The sequence below is a fragment of the Vombatus ursinus genome, unplaced genomic scaffold, assembly GCF_900497805.2.
Source record: "Vombatus ursinus unplaced genomic scaffold, bare-nosed wombat genome assembly UNPS02014813.1, whole genome shotgun sequence".
Classification (NCBI taxonomy): Eukaryota; Metazoa; Chordata; class Mammalia; order Diprotodontia; family Vombatidae; genus Vombatus; species Vombatus ursinus.
The window spans coordinates 25,964,734-25,980,431 of NW_020954591.1; the positions used below are offsets into that span (position 1 = coordinate 25,964,734).

The window sequence follows — 15,698 nt, forward strand, 5'->3', positions numbered from 1 at the left end:
GTTAGCGGCTGTGCTTTCATTCTTCATTTGAAAAAGAAGAGATTTGTATTTGCTGGCCTTTAAGGACCCTTCAAGCCCTCAATCAAGTATTTAAAAACAAAAACAAAACAAAGCAAGATAAAAACAAAACAACAAGCAAACAAAAGCACAACAAAGTTAATACTGTATTCCAGATTCAAGAAGTAGAGTGGGATTGGGGAAAAGACTTATGAGAAATTTGAATTCTTCTTATTCAGGTATTTTTTTTTAAAGATCTAGCTTGAGACACCACTTGAGAGAAAGGTAAAATTCTTTAGTGTCTACAGAGACCGGGGGAAAACATTAATTATTTTTGTGTCTGACTTTCCCTCTAATTGTACTTGGGCTAGTTTAAGTAACAATATTATAACTCCATCAGCTAAAAAGAGTTTTCTTCAGGAAAAAATTAAACTGTTGCCAGAAAATTCTTCTTCATATCTAACCTAACCTCCTCATGCTATAGTTAAGTCTATAGTTGTATAAATCTGTAAGTTAAGCAGACTAATAAATGATGGTTACCAAAAACTATATAATATAAACCCAAGTTATGTTGGAATGCCTAAGGCTCTAGAAATGTGAGGATCTTTGGAGGCTTCTGAGCCAGCTCTGGTCATCTGCAAAGCCTATGAATGACATTTTGGCTACTAAGGAGACTTGAGACTGGCAGTTCAAACATGCATTCTCTTGCCAAGAATGTGAATGAATTATAACTGTAGCCTTCTCATTAACTACAGGATGAAGCCAAGCTGGGGGGTGGGAGGAAGACACAGGCAAACACACACACACAAACACACACTCCCAAAATAAAACTCTCCTAGAGGATACTGATGAATTGGATGGCCGAAATGCTTTCACAGAGGGATCTCTTTCTATTTCCCTTTCTAATCCTGGAAGGTCATGTCCAATTTACAGTTTAGCTCAAGGATGGTTGCAGAAATGAAAAGCCCCAAAGTCTTGCTTCATGTCAAGATATCCAAACCTCCAGGAAAAGAACCAGCTTGTGTAATGTTAACACATGTGCCAAAGAAATGCTAACTGCTAGAGTGCCGAATCCAATTAACTCTCCTCACTCCTCCATGGGGAGGCCCTGATAATAACTCCCTGCTGTAATTGTGTCCATGAGACATACGGAGTTTACTCTGGTTCCAGATTCTCTAATAAATTGGTTTGATGGTCACCACAAGACTCACGGGCATTATTCAGGAGACCTTTCTCTGCCTGCTGATACCATCAAAGCTGACTTAATGCCTTGGAGACAAGGCATTGTGATGGTGAATGAATATTGAGGACCCCAGAAATATTACCTGCTGAAGAGCTCAGTGGTAAATGGCATTACTTCAGAATTTCTTACATAATGCTCAAGAAATCTTGCACCACCAAATACTGATGTGAGTGAGTTATGTGGCTCACAATCTGTTGTGTTTGTATAAGGGACAGTGAAGAATGAGAAGCTGAGGAACTGAATACTCTTGTCAAGAGTACCTAATTTCACTAGGGCATTGAGCTGTAAACCCACCTGGAGTTTCACATACAAAGCTATGCCTTCTGGGAACTTCTCTGATCCATATTCAATAAATCTATGTCATACTTCCCAAATGAAATGAGCATAGTTTGAAGGTACCCTTGAAGAAAACCATGATTCTCTAGTGTATTTCAAGCCTACCAAAAATAACCAATAAACACAACTACATTAAATAAGGCAAATTCTACAACACAGAAAGCTGGTTGAAAAATGGGATGTAGTGGACAGTGTTGGACTTGCAGCCAGGTAGAGCTGGCTGCAAGATAGAAAGGAAAGGGAAGACATTATTAAGTACCTACCATGTGCCAGGTACTGTGCTAAGTGCTTACAAATAATATCTCATTTCCTAGTTGTGTACACACGAGCAAATCACTTAAACATTCCTTCGACTCACTTTCCTCATTTTCAAGTGGGGATAATAATACTTGAAGTATTTATCCCACAGGGTTGTTGAAAGGATCAAACAAGAAAATGTATATGATGTTTTTTTTTCGAGCCTTAAAGTGCTATATAATGTTCTTATCCCTTTTTTCACAGAGCCTTATGGCCCAGAAGAAAATTCAAGTCACAAAACAGAAATACAAAACAAAAAAGCCAACCTTGTTAGAGAGGAAAGAGTACTAAAAGATTTGGATTCACATCCAGGTTCTGCTACTTAGGAGCAAGTAGGATGATCATGAATAAGTCAATTTAACCTCTCTGAAATCCAATTTTCCTCATCTGTAAAATGTGGAAAATAGTACTTGTGCTACCTGTCTCACAGAGTTGTCATGTAAAAAGCCCTTTGTAAACTTTAGAATGCTAATAGAAATGGGAGTTCTTTTCAACCTTCTTCCAGTCTTATTTCTAGAGCCCCTGGATTCTTATTATTACTATTCCCCCATTTACAGGATTTTGGAGGTGGAAAGAGGAAGAGAATTTTTAAAAGATAATAGAACTTTGGAGCTGAAAGAGATACTGAGATTTAGCTTATCCATTTCCCTCATTTATATAAACAAAGCAACTGAGGCCAAGTTAAATGATTTACCCACATTCACCCAGTTAGTAAGCTAGTGGTAGGGTCAAGAACAGAAACAAGGTCCTTCCACTCCAATCCAGGGTTCACTATATAATGTTTTATTTTGAGACAGCTTTGACAGAAAATACTCTCTCAGCATGGCTGAGGCTACATTGGATCTGAATATTATCTTTCTAGAAACCATGGACTTTAAAGGAACTTTCAAAACTTCCAGATTGTGAGCTTAGGGAGTGAGCTATGTGTTCAGAATTAACTTGGGCAAACTCCAAACTTCTACAGGAGTAAAACTAACAGTATCCATCTACTTGACTGGTTCATCTCTTCGACTTTATTCTACATAATTCTATCCAGGGCCATCTCCAGTCATCCTGATCTATATCTCGCCACTGGATTCAGATGGCTCCAGAGGAGAAAGTAAGGCTGGTGACCTTGCACAGACCTCTCTCACTTAAATCCACTTCATTTGCAAGTCACGGCATCATCTTCTTGATGTCATGGTGCTCTTCAAGAATGAAGGACAAACAACAACATAATTCTACATATAACCTTTGCCCCTCAAAAGCCTCTCTTCCATAAATTTTACTTTTTCATCTTTTCTTTTGCCATTTCATCTTTCCATCTGTGCACCAGTCTACACATGACTGCAATATATACAAAGATCTACCCCAACCCTGACTCTCTACATTATATCAATCTCCCTGTCTTTCTATCACGATTTTTCTTCTATCTAGTTTCTTCCTTTGATTCTTCTCTTTTTTTCTCCTTGTTAAGTCTGTAAGTCACTTGGGATGCGGGTTTTCTGCTTTTAATTTTGGTTTATTTTGTTTTCCCACCAAGACTAAAGGGTGAGTGAATGAGTAAGTTGGAAAAGGGGACCAGATTCTCTCTGCTTCATTCCCTTATAAGGTAGTCTTTCTTCTTGGCCTTTGCCATCAGTGCCATCCCCTTCAACAGAGAATTAACATGCATGCACATAAACACACACACACACACACACACACACACACACACACACACACACCTCACACTCTTTTCATCACAGCATATTCTCCCTCTGTGTTCATTAGAGCCAGTGTGTAGTTGAGGTTAATGGTCACCTACCATCAGACATTACGGGGCCAAGAAAGAAGAGTTCAAGCAGGACTTAAATGACAGAGAGGAGGGGAAGAGAGATGCAAGAGTCATGCAAGGAAAGTGGAAAGAAAAGGAGGGGGGAAAGGAGATGATAAAATGAGTTAATATACCCCTTAAAACCTCAGGAGGAGGGGAACCTTACCTCTCAGCTGACATCTTGAGAGGAGAGGAGTAAAGACAAACCACAATGCCTGAATCTTACTGATTTGGAGGTGGGCATTTTTTTTTTTTTGGGAATTCAATTTAGTAATAATTTTTTTTCTAGCCTTCCCTTGGAGAATCTGGGCGTGAACAAACCACTGAGGCTGATGTGTTTGTCTGAGGTCAAGAACCCTTGTGGAATTTTTTGACTCTTCCTTATACATTGCATTTCTGACCCTGTTGGTGAGATGCTGTCAGCAGTCTCCTGTCCAGCAATTGCTTAGTTTTCTATTTCAGAACTGTCAAGTGCCTCACTATCCCCTGCTGTTTCATACTTATTCCTCCTTTTTTCCTCAAGTTCATTTTTTTTTTTGGACCTGAGAAGAGAAGGCTATTTCTTCTTTTTCCTGTTCCCCTTCCTGTGGCTGTGCTGGCACCAAGCAATAAATAAATAAATAAACAAACAAACAAATAAGCCTGGAAATGAAGCTTCCCTGGGATTCCCACCAAGCTCCCTGTAAATCCCTCTGATGATCTTCCATCATCCTCCATGCAATCTCACATATGGGGATGCCAGGCTATGGCAGGGTAGGGGAATGGGAACTTAGGGAAGAGGAAGAGGAGAAAACAGGGCAACATAGAGCAAGAGCAATACTGACCTTGGAACAAAGCTGAGCTTGTGGGCTCATTAATTTCTAAACCAGGTGAGGGAAAGATGGAAGAGAAAAATGAAAACACAATATATATTTATATACAGTACCTATATATTGATTATATATAGTTTGTATACTGCCTCACAAACACGTTGAATAAAAAAAGGAATGGCATGGTGTGAGGCAAGGGGAGACAGCAAGAATATGATAAATGAACATAATGCCGCATGATAAACAATAAGCACATCACACAGAGTTGTAGCTTGGCATTCATTCCTGCTGAGAGTGACCACTCTCCACTCTTTGCCACATCCCTCTCTCCATTAATGCAGATGGGTTGGGGAGTTGGTGGCAAAGGGCCATGGCCCCTGTGTTGCATCCCTTTCTATCTCTACTTAACTCCCCACCCCGAACTGTGACCTAACTTTAGGAATCCACTTATTCCAAATTCTCATGGGACGAATGCCTCCCAACACTGAAGTGCATTGTCTTGGGAACAGATCACCAGGAGTCCCTTACAAAATGCCTAGGCCCTAAATTGGCTCATGTATTCAGAAACTACCCCCTTCACAGGACAGGTGGGACACATTCTGGATTCATGGCCATGAAGGGAGGCTACACAGCAACTGTGCCCCTTTGCTTTCCACTGGGGAAACATGCTTTTGTCCAGATCAGGTAGGAAGAGGCTTTGGTTTATGAGCGAATTGACAGTGAGATGGCTGTAACCTGGCTGGCTTGCTGGGATGCTGCAGGGGGAAAAAATTACAAATATCTTCATCAACATTTTCCTGAAATGAGGTACTGCTTCTCATGCTTACATCCATTCAATTGATGATACAGAAGTAAGGGCACTTTTGGAGGTAATAAGTGACATGGGAATTTCCCAGGCATGTCTACACTGTGATATTTCCTTGAACTAAGCCTGTGTGTTTTCTAAACAGTTCCAGATCCAACCATAACACTAAAGCTTTGGTGCAGAAGACCATGTACAGTCATGAAACAATATAGCATAAAATCACATTGAAAATACAATGGCAACAGAATACTTTTGAAAAGTCGTCAAGGACATATCTCAAAAGGAAAGGCCCCATGTGTAAATATGGGTTATGTGTGTATAGTGGGGAGAAGTGGCAGAGTTGGTAAGATTTTTAAAAAGAAAGGGGTTATCTTTGTGTATGTTGGAGACATTTTGTTTTCTACGGTCAAATACAAACTCCTCTATTTGATATTTAAACTTTCCTCAACTTGGCTCCAACTGACTTTCCTAGGCTTATTACACATAATTTTCCTTCCTGTACTCTTGGTCCAGTCAAGCCAGCCTTCTTGCTGCCCCTCATATATGACATTGAATCTCTTGTTTTAACGTCTTTGCATAGGCTGTCTGCAATGCCTAGAATGTCATCTCTCCCCACCTCTGCCACCTAAATCCTTAGGTTCCTTCAAAGCTTAGCTCAGATGCCATTTCCCATTTCCTACTTGAGATCTTTCCTAGTACTCCCTGCCACTAATGCCTGCCCACCTGCCTGCCCATTAGTTCTTTTCTATGTACATACATGTGTACATTGTCTTTCCAATGGAATATAGGCTCCTTGAGGCCAGGAACTGTTCCTTTTCTGCCTTTACATATTCCTAGAACCAAGCACAGCTAGTGGCATAATATGTGGTTGTTTATTGGTTAAGGGAAAACTATACTCATCTGCATCTTTTCTTTTAAATGATCCCATCCTCATAACTGGGAAGGAAAGAAGTTAACCTAGAAAGTTGCTGATTACATTTCAAAGTCTTGCTTTTTTTTGACTTAGAGGACTTACCCACTCTAAGTGGCCACCTTTTAGGGAGACCTTACAACATTAAAGCCCATTAAAATGAAGAGCGTGGAGTGAGTATTGTGCTTCTGGGGTTTAGGGAGGTGAACACTAAACTGGTACTTTCTTGAGGTGAGACAACAGACTGTATTAGAAAAGATTATTGAATTTCATTTTCCAGACCAGGGTGAAAGAGAAGATTAGCTCTTGAGATCTACATTCATCTCATTGATTGATTAGAGGAATTGGAGGTTTCTAGGAAAATAGGCATTATCCAGCATGGCCTGGGGAGAATCGTTGCTAAGCATTTCTCATTACTTTGTCTTGATGGACTCATTCTGGAAATCCTTCATAAGTAAATATTCTTATTCAAACTTAAGGTAGATCAAGTGTGGGATAGGGTAAGGGAAAACAGATAACATGCCTCCATAGTGGCAGCATTTAGTTCCAGTATAGGATACGGTAAGGGAAAAGACATAATATGCCTCCCTAGCAGCAGCATTTAGCCTTGGGGAACTCCAGAGGGAGGATCAGGACCTTTGGAAGGAGGAATCCAACCATGTTCAGCTAAAGGGCAGGTCTAAGAACTTTGTGGATTATGCTAATTCCTTATTGCTGCCTTAGGATAGAATCCTTTACACATGGGTCTTCTGGAAAAAAGAAAAACAGACTTAAATATGGATCTCAATACTCCCATTTTCTCTCCCCACCAGATTTTCTTTGTTCTACTTATTTTTCAAAAGTCATTTACTCCTTGTTTTGAAAAAAAGCCCAGTCATTGAGGAGAGATCAGAAAGCTCATCAAAGTAGTACTACATACATTCTAGTTAAAACGTCCAGAGGACTCAGGAGGATAAAGACAGGCCAATAAATGGAAATATGTTGGGGAAGAGACTGGGGGACAATTCCAAGACAAGGAGGAAATAGCCAATTCCTCCTCTCAGATCTTGGCCCCTTTGGTTATGCCAATATCCACCGGCCAAAAAAAGAAAAAAAAAAGCTTGACAGAAGTGTTGCACAATTGTAGCTGTCCTCTTGTGGGGGTTCATCAGAATGGATCAGTCACTCTCATCACAGCTGTCCCTATTCTGATAAACCAATTCTGGGATTAAAGGTGGGTCTCTCACTATTCCCACTCCCCTTATAACCCCATTAAATGGATTTACTTTATATCTGGAGTAAGGAGTAAACTGATTAAAATGTGGTTTGTAATCTGAGATGTGCGGATGCAATAGGGTTGTCTGCTCATCCTTCACAAGCAAAGTACAGCTTGCTTTGGTGAGCCGAAAGGAGAGTTTTCAGAGGTATGGAATTGTTGGCAACTCTTAACAAAAAGTTGATTTTAATAGAATCATAGAATCCCAGAGCTGGGAAGCAACTTGGAGACTACTGGCCAAATATCTACCTGAGCAAGAGTCAGTAGCAACACCTTTAAGAAGTAAATGGTCATCTGGCCTCTGCTTAAAGACTTCCAATCTCTATTCAAACAAACTACCTCCCAAGACAGCACATTGCACTTATGGACAGCACTAATTACTAGGAAGTATTTTCTTGTACTGAACCAAAATGTGCCTGTCCAAGTTTCACCCATTGCTCCTAGTTCTGCCCTATGGAGGCAAACTAACAAATCTAATGCCTCTTCCAAATGTCAGCCCTTAAGAGACTTAAAGGCAGCTATCACGATTCCCTATATACTCTCTTTGCCAGACTAAATATCCCCAGTTCCCCTAACTAATCTTTTAGCATGGTCTATAATCCTCTTACCATTCTTTTCAACCTCCTCTGGTTGCACTCTAACCTGTCAATGTCCTTGCTAAAATGGGGTAGACAGAACTGGACTATCATTATGTAATAATTATAAAGTATTATTACTGTAGATGTGGCCTGACCAAATCAGAGTACAGATGGACTCTAACCTTCCTTGTTCTGGATACCATTCTTTGCTTAATGCCATCTAAGACTACATTAGCTTTCTTGACTGTTTTTTGACACTACTGACTCATAATGAACTTAAAATATACTAAAATCACCATGCCCTTTCCACCAGATCTCTTGTAAAATCGTGCTTCCCTCATTCTGCACTTGTAGTTATTTTTACATTTATCCCTGTGAAATGTCATCTTGTTTGATTTGGCCCATTAGGCTAAATGGATGAAATGTTTTTGTATCTTGATTCTGTTGGTCAATGTGTTGGCTATCCCACCTAGCTTCATGTCATCTGCAAATCTGGCAAGCATGTCATCTATACTGCTGTCCAAATCTTTAATAATTTTTTTTGATAGAAGGACCAAGAAAAAGCCACAGGGCACTTAACTAGTGACTTCCCTCTGGGATAGCCTTTCCTTTCTTCCTTTTTTCTATTTTTTCCCTTTTGCCAGTTTCTCAGAAATCCTTTCCTTACATTTAGCTCCTTTCTCTCCCCCTAAAGCTTAGCAAACAGTGAGATAGAAATTAGGACTTTCATAAAAGGGCATAGAGAACTTGATCCTGTAGGGTCCAAGGTTGCGGAGAATTTTTAAACCCACCCAGGCTTGAAGGAAGGATGAAGCAATTATCTGAACCTCTGGAAATTCTGCCTGGTGACTGGGCATTATGAAAATGCACTCAATAACGTTTGTGGAGGTTGTTCCACCACCGTATAAGTGTGGGAAACCCAACCTCCATCTTCAGGCTGTTGTACATAGGGGTCAGGAAAGGAGGTACACTCACCTGATGCAGATACCAACACAGCTGGCCAGGGGTGCAATGGGGGCATAGCACAGTGACTTGCACATATTGAGTGCTTGATAAATATTTGTTGAATGAATGAGTGAATGAATGAATGGATTTCAACCATTAATCAGGAAAATGGACTGTATAGACCATTCTTTATTGTTTTAGGCAACTTCCCTGCCACAAATACAATTCCTGAGAACCTCCCATTGACCACTATCTTCTCTCATGAAAACTGAAGTTATCTGGAATTCCAAAATATCTTTGATTCCTGTCTCACAAATGAAAGTCACTTTCCCTAATGATAACGCCTTCTAAAGCAAACATTGGAAAAAGTGACTGTTTGCTGTTTGGCATGTAAATCTAGCTTGAACAAACCAGAGTTGTTTTGTTTTGTTTTATGGATCATCCACTATGTCTCTCATACATACTCTGCTCTTCCCCACTCTATCCCACCACACCCTGTGATCTGTACGAGGAAGAAACTTTGTGTTTTGACAGCTGGGTTTCCCTAACACACTTTTACCCATCTGTGAGCCCTTTAGATGGGCTATTTTGCATGTATATATGTTTGTGTTTCTGTCTGTGTGTCCCTTCTTACTCCCCATCTGTCTCATATTACTGTTTTGGATTCTATGGTCAAGATTTCTACTCCCTGCCTTTCCTTCTCTCCAACATAAGTGGGAACCCTCCCTGTCCTGTGTGGGGTTCTGTCTCACCAAACAATGTGATGCTGGCATTGGTGTGACCCAGGTTGTTGGAAGCCACACAAGTGTAGTTCCCGTAGTCATGTTCAGAGACATTGAAGAAGATGAGCTTTGAGAGGAATGGTCTGTTTTCAACTTTCACTCGCTTCTGTCCTCCAACTAGCCTGGGATAAGAAAAGGAGAGAAAGTAAAAGAAAGGAGGTGGTCAAAATTTCAACATCAAAACAAGACATTTTTGGAAATGTATGGTCCCATCATATTCTACTCTCTAATGACCTTATAACCATCATTCCTCCTACTCTCCTAAGTGTGATTTCATATACATTGATATATATTCCTGTTTCTCTGTTTTTGTTTATTTTTTCACCCTGAAGACATCAACTGTTAAGTGGTCATCTCTTGGTTGATTATACAAAGACATGCAATATAAAATATGTATACTTGATGTGTATATATAGGCATATTTACATATATAATTGTAAATACATATATATGTATATATACATACATACATATACACACATATATCTTCTTTGAAAATAAGGACTGCTTTTGACAATTACTCAACTAGTCAACAACAATATATACCACCTAGAATGTTACCCTCATAATAAGTGCTCAAAGTATAGACTTTTTTATTATGATGAGGATGACAAAGATTATAAGAGAAAAATATCCAAAGGGGATTAAATGAACATTTGTTTCCCTATATGTGAGCAACATGATTCTTTCCCAGAGCTCAAAGCATTTCACCAATGATTTCATTTCCCATTCCCTCAGACCTGGAAGGAAGGGAAGGGGCAGAGATTGCCATCCATCTTTCCTATCAGAGAAACCTGAAAGTCAATGGAGTATGTTTTCTAGGGGCCCAGGGCAAGTGTTGGTGGAAGAAGCACAGGAAACCCATTCGGAAGACTTAATATTGTGATTAAGGTACACATGGAATATTCTCCTCTTCATATCTTCCTGAGCTTAAATGTAACTTTAGGCTTGGAAAAGAAGTAGACATGCTGTAGGATCTTTGTGAGAGATCTTTTCTAAACACCTCTGGCAAATGGGTACTAGAGAGGTATATTTAACGTCTTCTGAGAAGATAAATGAATCTGACTGAAAGTTATAAAGAATGAAAGAGACATTCTTTTGAGAGTACTGCATTCTTATGGGCCATAATGAAAGGCTGTTAGATGTTCCAATTAGAGGCAACTTGGAGTGAGGTGGAATGTTAGACTTGAGTTAGATAGAACTGGGTTTGAATCCTGTCTCAGATACTTACAGTCCTGTGACCCTGAGTAAATCACTTAACCTTGCTGAGCTTCAATTTCCACAACTGAAAAAAAATGGAATAATAATAGCATCTGCCTCATAGAGGAATGGTGAGGATCAAATGAGAAGATGTATGTAACATGTTTTGCAAACCATAAAGGGCTATACCAATGTTGTTTTTCAGTCATGTCTAACTCCTTGTGACCCCATTTGGGGTTTTCCTGGCAAAGACACTGGAGTAATTTGCCATTTCCTTCTCCAGCTCATCTTGCAGATGAGAAAACTGAGAAAAATAGAGTTAAGTGACTTGCCCAGGGTCGCAGAGTTAAGACCAGATTTGAACTCAGGAAGATGAGTCTTTTGATTCCAAGCCTGGCACTCTATCCACTGTGCCACCTAGTTACCCTAATAACAACATGAGGTATTATTAATAATAAAGAATTTCCTATCATCTGTACTTCTATGAAGTATATGGAAATATAATAGGAAAAGGTTTAAGGCAATCTTTTGTCTGCTTTGAAGCAATTTTTCTGTCCATCCTCGGAATATGAGCCCACACTATGGCCAGAACCATGAAATGAGAATGTAAGGAACTCAGCAAGAATCAGGTTGTTCATCCAGGGCACTCTTGTTCATGTAGCAGGTGTAAGCACCCTGGATGTGGTCTGAATGGATTAGTTGAACCTGGACAAGACATTTGTCAAGGAGGCTAGCCAAAATAAAAGATTATCAAGTTCAATTCAACAAACATTTACTAAGTTCCTGCTATTTGTTAATGTATTTAGAGTTCAGCAGTTTCTTAGAGATCATCTAGCCCAACACCTTCATTGTTCAGATAAGGAAAGTGAAACCCACAGGAATGAAATAACTTGTCCGATGTTAAAGAGGCAAGGCCATAGTGGCATAACTAAGGCTTGAGCTCAGGTCTTTTGATTTCATACACTGAACTCTTTCCATTGGACCACATTCTCTCTCATGCAAGACACTATCTGGGGCATCCACAGACAAAAATAGAAAAAAAAATCCTGCATCAAGAAACTTAAATTCTAAATTAAATGTATCTGAAGACATGTAACATGTGCATAAACAAGTAGGGGATAAAGTAACTGAGGGAGAGAGAGAGAGGGAGAGCTAAACCAATTGTGGGTGGGGGAAGAGGCTTCTTGGAGAACATGGCACCAGAGGCAACAAGAATTCTGAGAAACAGAGATTCAGAGTGACAACATTTCAGTCATTGGAGAAAACTTGTGTAAATATCCAGAGGTGGAAGATGTAAGGATAAATTCTGAGACTGGCTAATCGTCCAGTTTGGCTGGAGTATGGAATGCTTGAAAATGAATAATGTGAAATTAGACTGGAATGCTGGCCAGGAATTTAAAGCCCCTCAAAATGTGGCTCCAACTTAAGGAGTTTGCTTTTTTTTTCTTATATTGAATAACTGGATGTTTTTGAGCAAAGAATTGACATGATCAGACCTATGTCTTAGTAAGATTATTCTGGCAACTGTGTAGAGAATGGATAGTAGTGTCAGGACTGATGAAATAAGTGAGAGTGATGAAGGACTGAACGAGGATGGTAGCCTTGGGACTAGAGATGGGGGGAGATGCAAGAGATGTTGCAGGGGTGAAACTCAGAATTTAAGCAACTTTTTGGTTATGCAGGGAAGAGGGGCAGTTGGAGGAAATGGAAGAGACAAGGTGACTCCAAGGCTATGAACATAATGATTGGGAGAATGATGATGCCTGGACAGAAATAGAGAATTTGAGAAGTTTGTAGAAAGGATAGAATTAGGGGAAAATATGATGAGATCTGTTTTAAGTCTGTCATGCTATTGAAACATACAATTGGAGGTGCTGAATAGGTAGTTGATAAGGAACTGGAGTTCAGGAGAGAGATTAGGGGATGATATGTAGATTTTGAAGTCATCTGCATAGAAATGATGCTTGAACACAAAAAAAGATGATGAGATCACTAAGGGAAGATTACAAAATAGGTAAGAAGAGACGGCACACAGAGTAGAAATGAGTAATGATACAACAAAGGACATTGAGCAAACACAGGTAAGAGGTAGAAAGAGAATAAGGAAATGGTCATATCATGGAAGCCAAAGAAGGAGAAAGAATACAGACTCTCATTACTCCAAGGTATCATGACGATACCTTGAAGATATCACAAGTATCAAGATATCATGAAGATATGAGCAGTCTTTGAACTCCCAGATGTTGCACATATCCTCTGGAGGTGTAGTGGGAGGTTAAATCAACAATCTGGAAAGGCAGGGGTCAGGCACAAGAACCTTGGCAGTAGGGATTTTCCTCTAACCACAATATAGGCTATGTAAATATGACGCCACACAGCAAGCAAACAATGTAATTTGTACATCACTAAATATCGCGTGAACATGTCATCACTCCCTGTTTTAATAATGTGCAGATCCAAACTCCCAGGCATGATAGTTAGACCCCCATCTCCCAGGGAATAACCTAATAATTAAAGTTGTAATGTTAAGGAGGTTGCCTTTTGCCAGCTAAGCATCCCTTTCCTGTTTGCTGTTTTTCCATCATCAGGTGCTGAGGCATGCTTCACATCAGGCCTGAGCTGTGAATTGAACATGGGTTGTGTTATGAGGAGAGACACTAATCAGGAGGCAGGTTCGAGCTTGACAGCTTTGAAATGTCTTTAGCTAAGAGCAGTGTGGGATGGCCTGACAGCACTTTACAGCACTTTGCAGCTCTTGGAATCACAGGGTTTTCTTTTCACAGTGTGGTTCCTTCTGTCTCCCGAGCCACTTTGTCCCCAGCCCCTCCTTCTCCTCCTGGGGCTCTATTTTTCTCAATTCACCTCTGATCTTTCCCCTAGCTAATTTGTCCCTGCAACAAGGTGGCCCCTATTAAGTGTGATGCTTGTTTCTTGTCCCCTAGATAGACAATGCCTACAGGGAGATGTGGATGCCTAGATCCATTGGGTCAGTAGATTCAAAGCCCACACCAGGACCCATCCAAAAACTGCCCACTAGCAACCTTTCTCCAATTTGCCATTGAAGATGACTCACCTACCGAAAATTGAGAAAGAGGTTATTTCAAAGTGCTCCCTATCTACCTTGCAGAGGAAAAACTCTAGGTGTCCTGGTACCTGTTTCCCTCTGCTCTAGCTGAGCTGCAGGCTCACTCCCTGACATCATTTGGCAGGCTTACTAACATGAAAGAGTTTGTCAATGACAGGAAGCTCAAGAGCAGCAAAGTTCTGATTAAATCAGATGCCAAGGAGAATGACAACTCCACGATAATAATAACTAGCATTTACACAGCACTTTAAGGTTTGCAAAGCATGTTGTCTCATTTGAGAGTTGACAGAAATTATTATTTTGCTATTATTTTAACAACCAATTATTAAATTAAGAGCTTTTTCTCCTTATTTAGGACCCAGTGTCAGTCTCTGAAGGACATGGCTGATTGATAAGATGAGCCTAACACTCCCAGAATATCCTCTTAGATCATGGGAGGGGCCCCACTCAACTAGGAGACCTTACTTCTGTTTAGAACATAAACAGAATCTAATCTAGGTTAATTCTTGCCTAAAGGAAATGAGCCCTTGTTTTTGTGCCCCTCTATTGGAGTTTAGGATGACCCAGTTTATGAAGGAGAAAACCAACCAGAAGGGTCTGAATGGAGATGGATTCCCCTGTCCAGATTGCTGGGGCTAGCTGAATCTGAAGTTCAAGCCACTTTCTCAGCAGGAGAAACTGAAGAAATGTTCACCAATCAGGGATGAAAGGAAACCCTGTTTCTGAAAGTATATTAAGGTTTTCAGCCTCTCCATGGTTTGTTTTTGTTTATGAAGAGAAACCACTGACCATCAGTTTATTTATTATCAGCTATCCTAATTAATATGTTATTAATTACCTAGAAACTGTCTCTCAGGTTTTTCATTTGTCACAGAGTCATTAATACATTGTGAGGTAGGTGCTGTTGCTATCTCTATTTTACAAATTAGGAAACTGAGACTGGGAGAGGTTAAGTAATATGCCCACCGTCTCATAGCTACTAAGTTTCTGAGGAAAGGCTTGAACTTAGATCTTCCTGACTCGAAGTATGCATTCTACTGAGAGACAGAGACAGAGATAGAGGCAGTGGTAGAGACAGAAAGACAGAGAAAGTGACAGAGGCAGAGAGAAAGAGATAGAGAAAGTGTCAAAGAGAAACACATAGAGAGACACTCAGAGATGTGGAAAAAGGGAGAGAGAAATCAGAAAGGAAACAGAAGAGAGGAGAAGAAAGAGGAGAGATGAGGAGAAGAAAGAAAAAGAAGGGAGAGAAGTGGTGCCAACAGAGTAATGCAGACAAAAGAAGCATAAAATTCCTGTGTGTCACCAGCCTCTGGAAACCCTCTCATGTGATGCTTTCTTACCTCCAGTTCCCCAGTAAATAACAGCAGATGGTGTTGCCCCTTCTACAGAGATAGCAAGAGATTGGGAAAAGAGAAAAAGGAGGTTTGTTTTTCTTTTTCATTTACCCATTACTGTCTATTTTTGTCTACCACGAGTTTCATTTCCCTCAATGTATTTTAAAACTTTTTTCCTTTCATTTTCTTTGTCTTCATTTTTTTTTCCAGAAAGAATCAAAATCAAGGAATATGGTTGGGGCAGATATTAAAAGGCTTCCATTTTGCCCCCTTTTGCCCCATTTTGCACCATTTTTTTCTGTGATTTCAGGAAATCTGCTTAAA

At 40.0% G+C, this 15,698-nt stretch overlaps 1 protein-coding gene across 3 annotated transcripts in view; it reads right to left on the reverse strand.

Annotated features, from left to right (window-relative positions):
• Positions 1–15,698, reverse strand: part of NTM (neurotrimin) — a 1,238,439-nt gene that overhangs the window by 11,223 nt on the left and 1,211,518 nt on the right. For 2 of the 3 annotated variants that reach the window (XM_027835123.1, XM_027835124.1), the window contains 2 exons: positions 9,723–9,874; positions 4,493–4,528 (listed from right to left, as the gene is read on the reverse strand). In XM_027835123.1, the coding sequence (XP_027690924.1) occupies positions 4,493–4,528; positions 9,723–9,874 (188 nt within the window). The remainder of the gene's footprint in view (positions 1–4,492; positions 4,529–9,722; positions 9,875–15,698) is intronic. The other variant, XM_027835125.1, reaches the window with a different exon arrangement.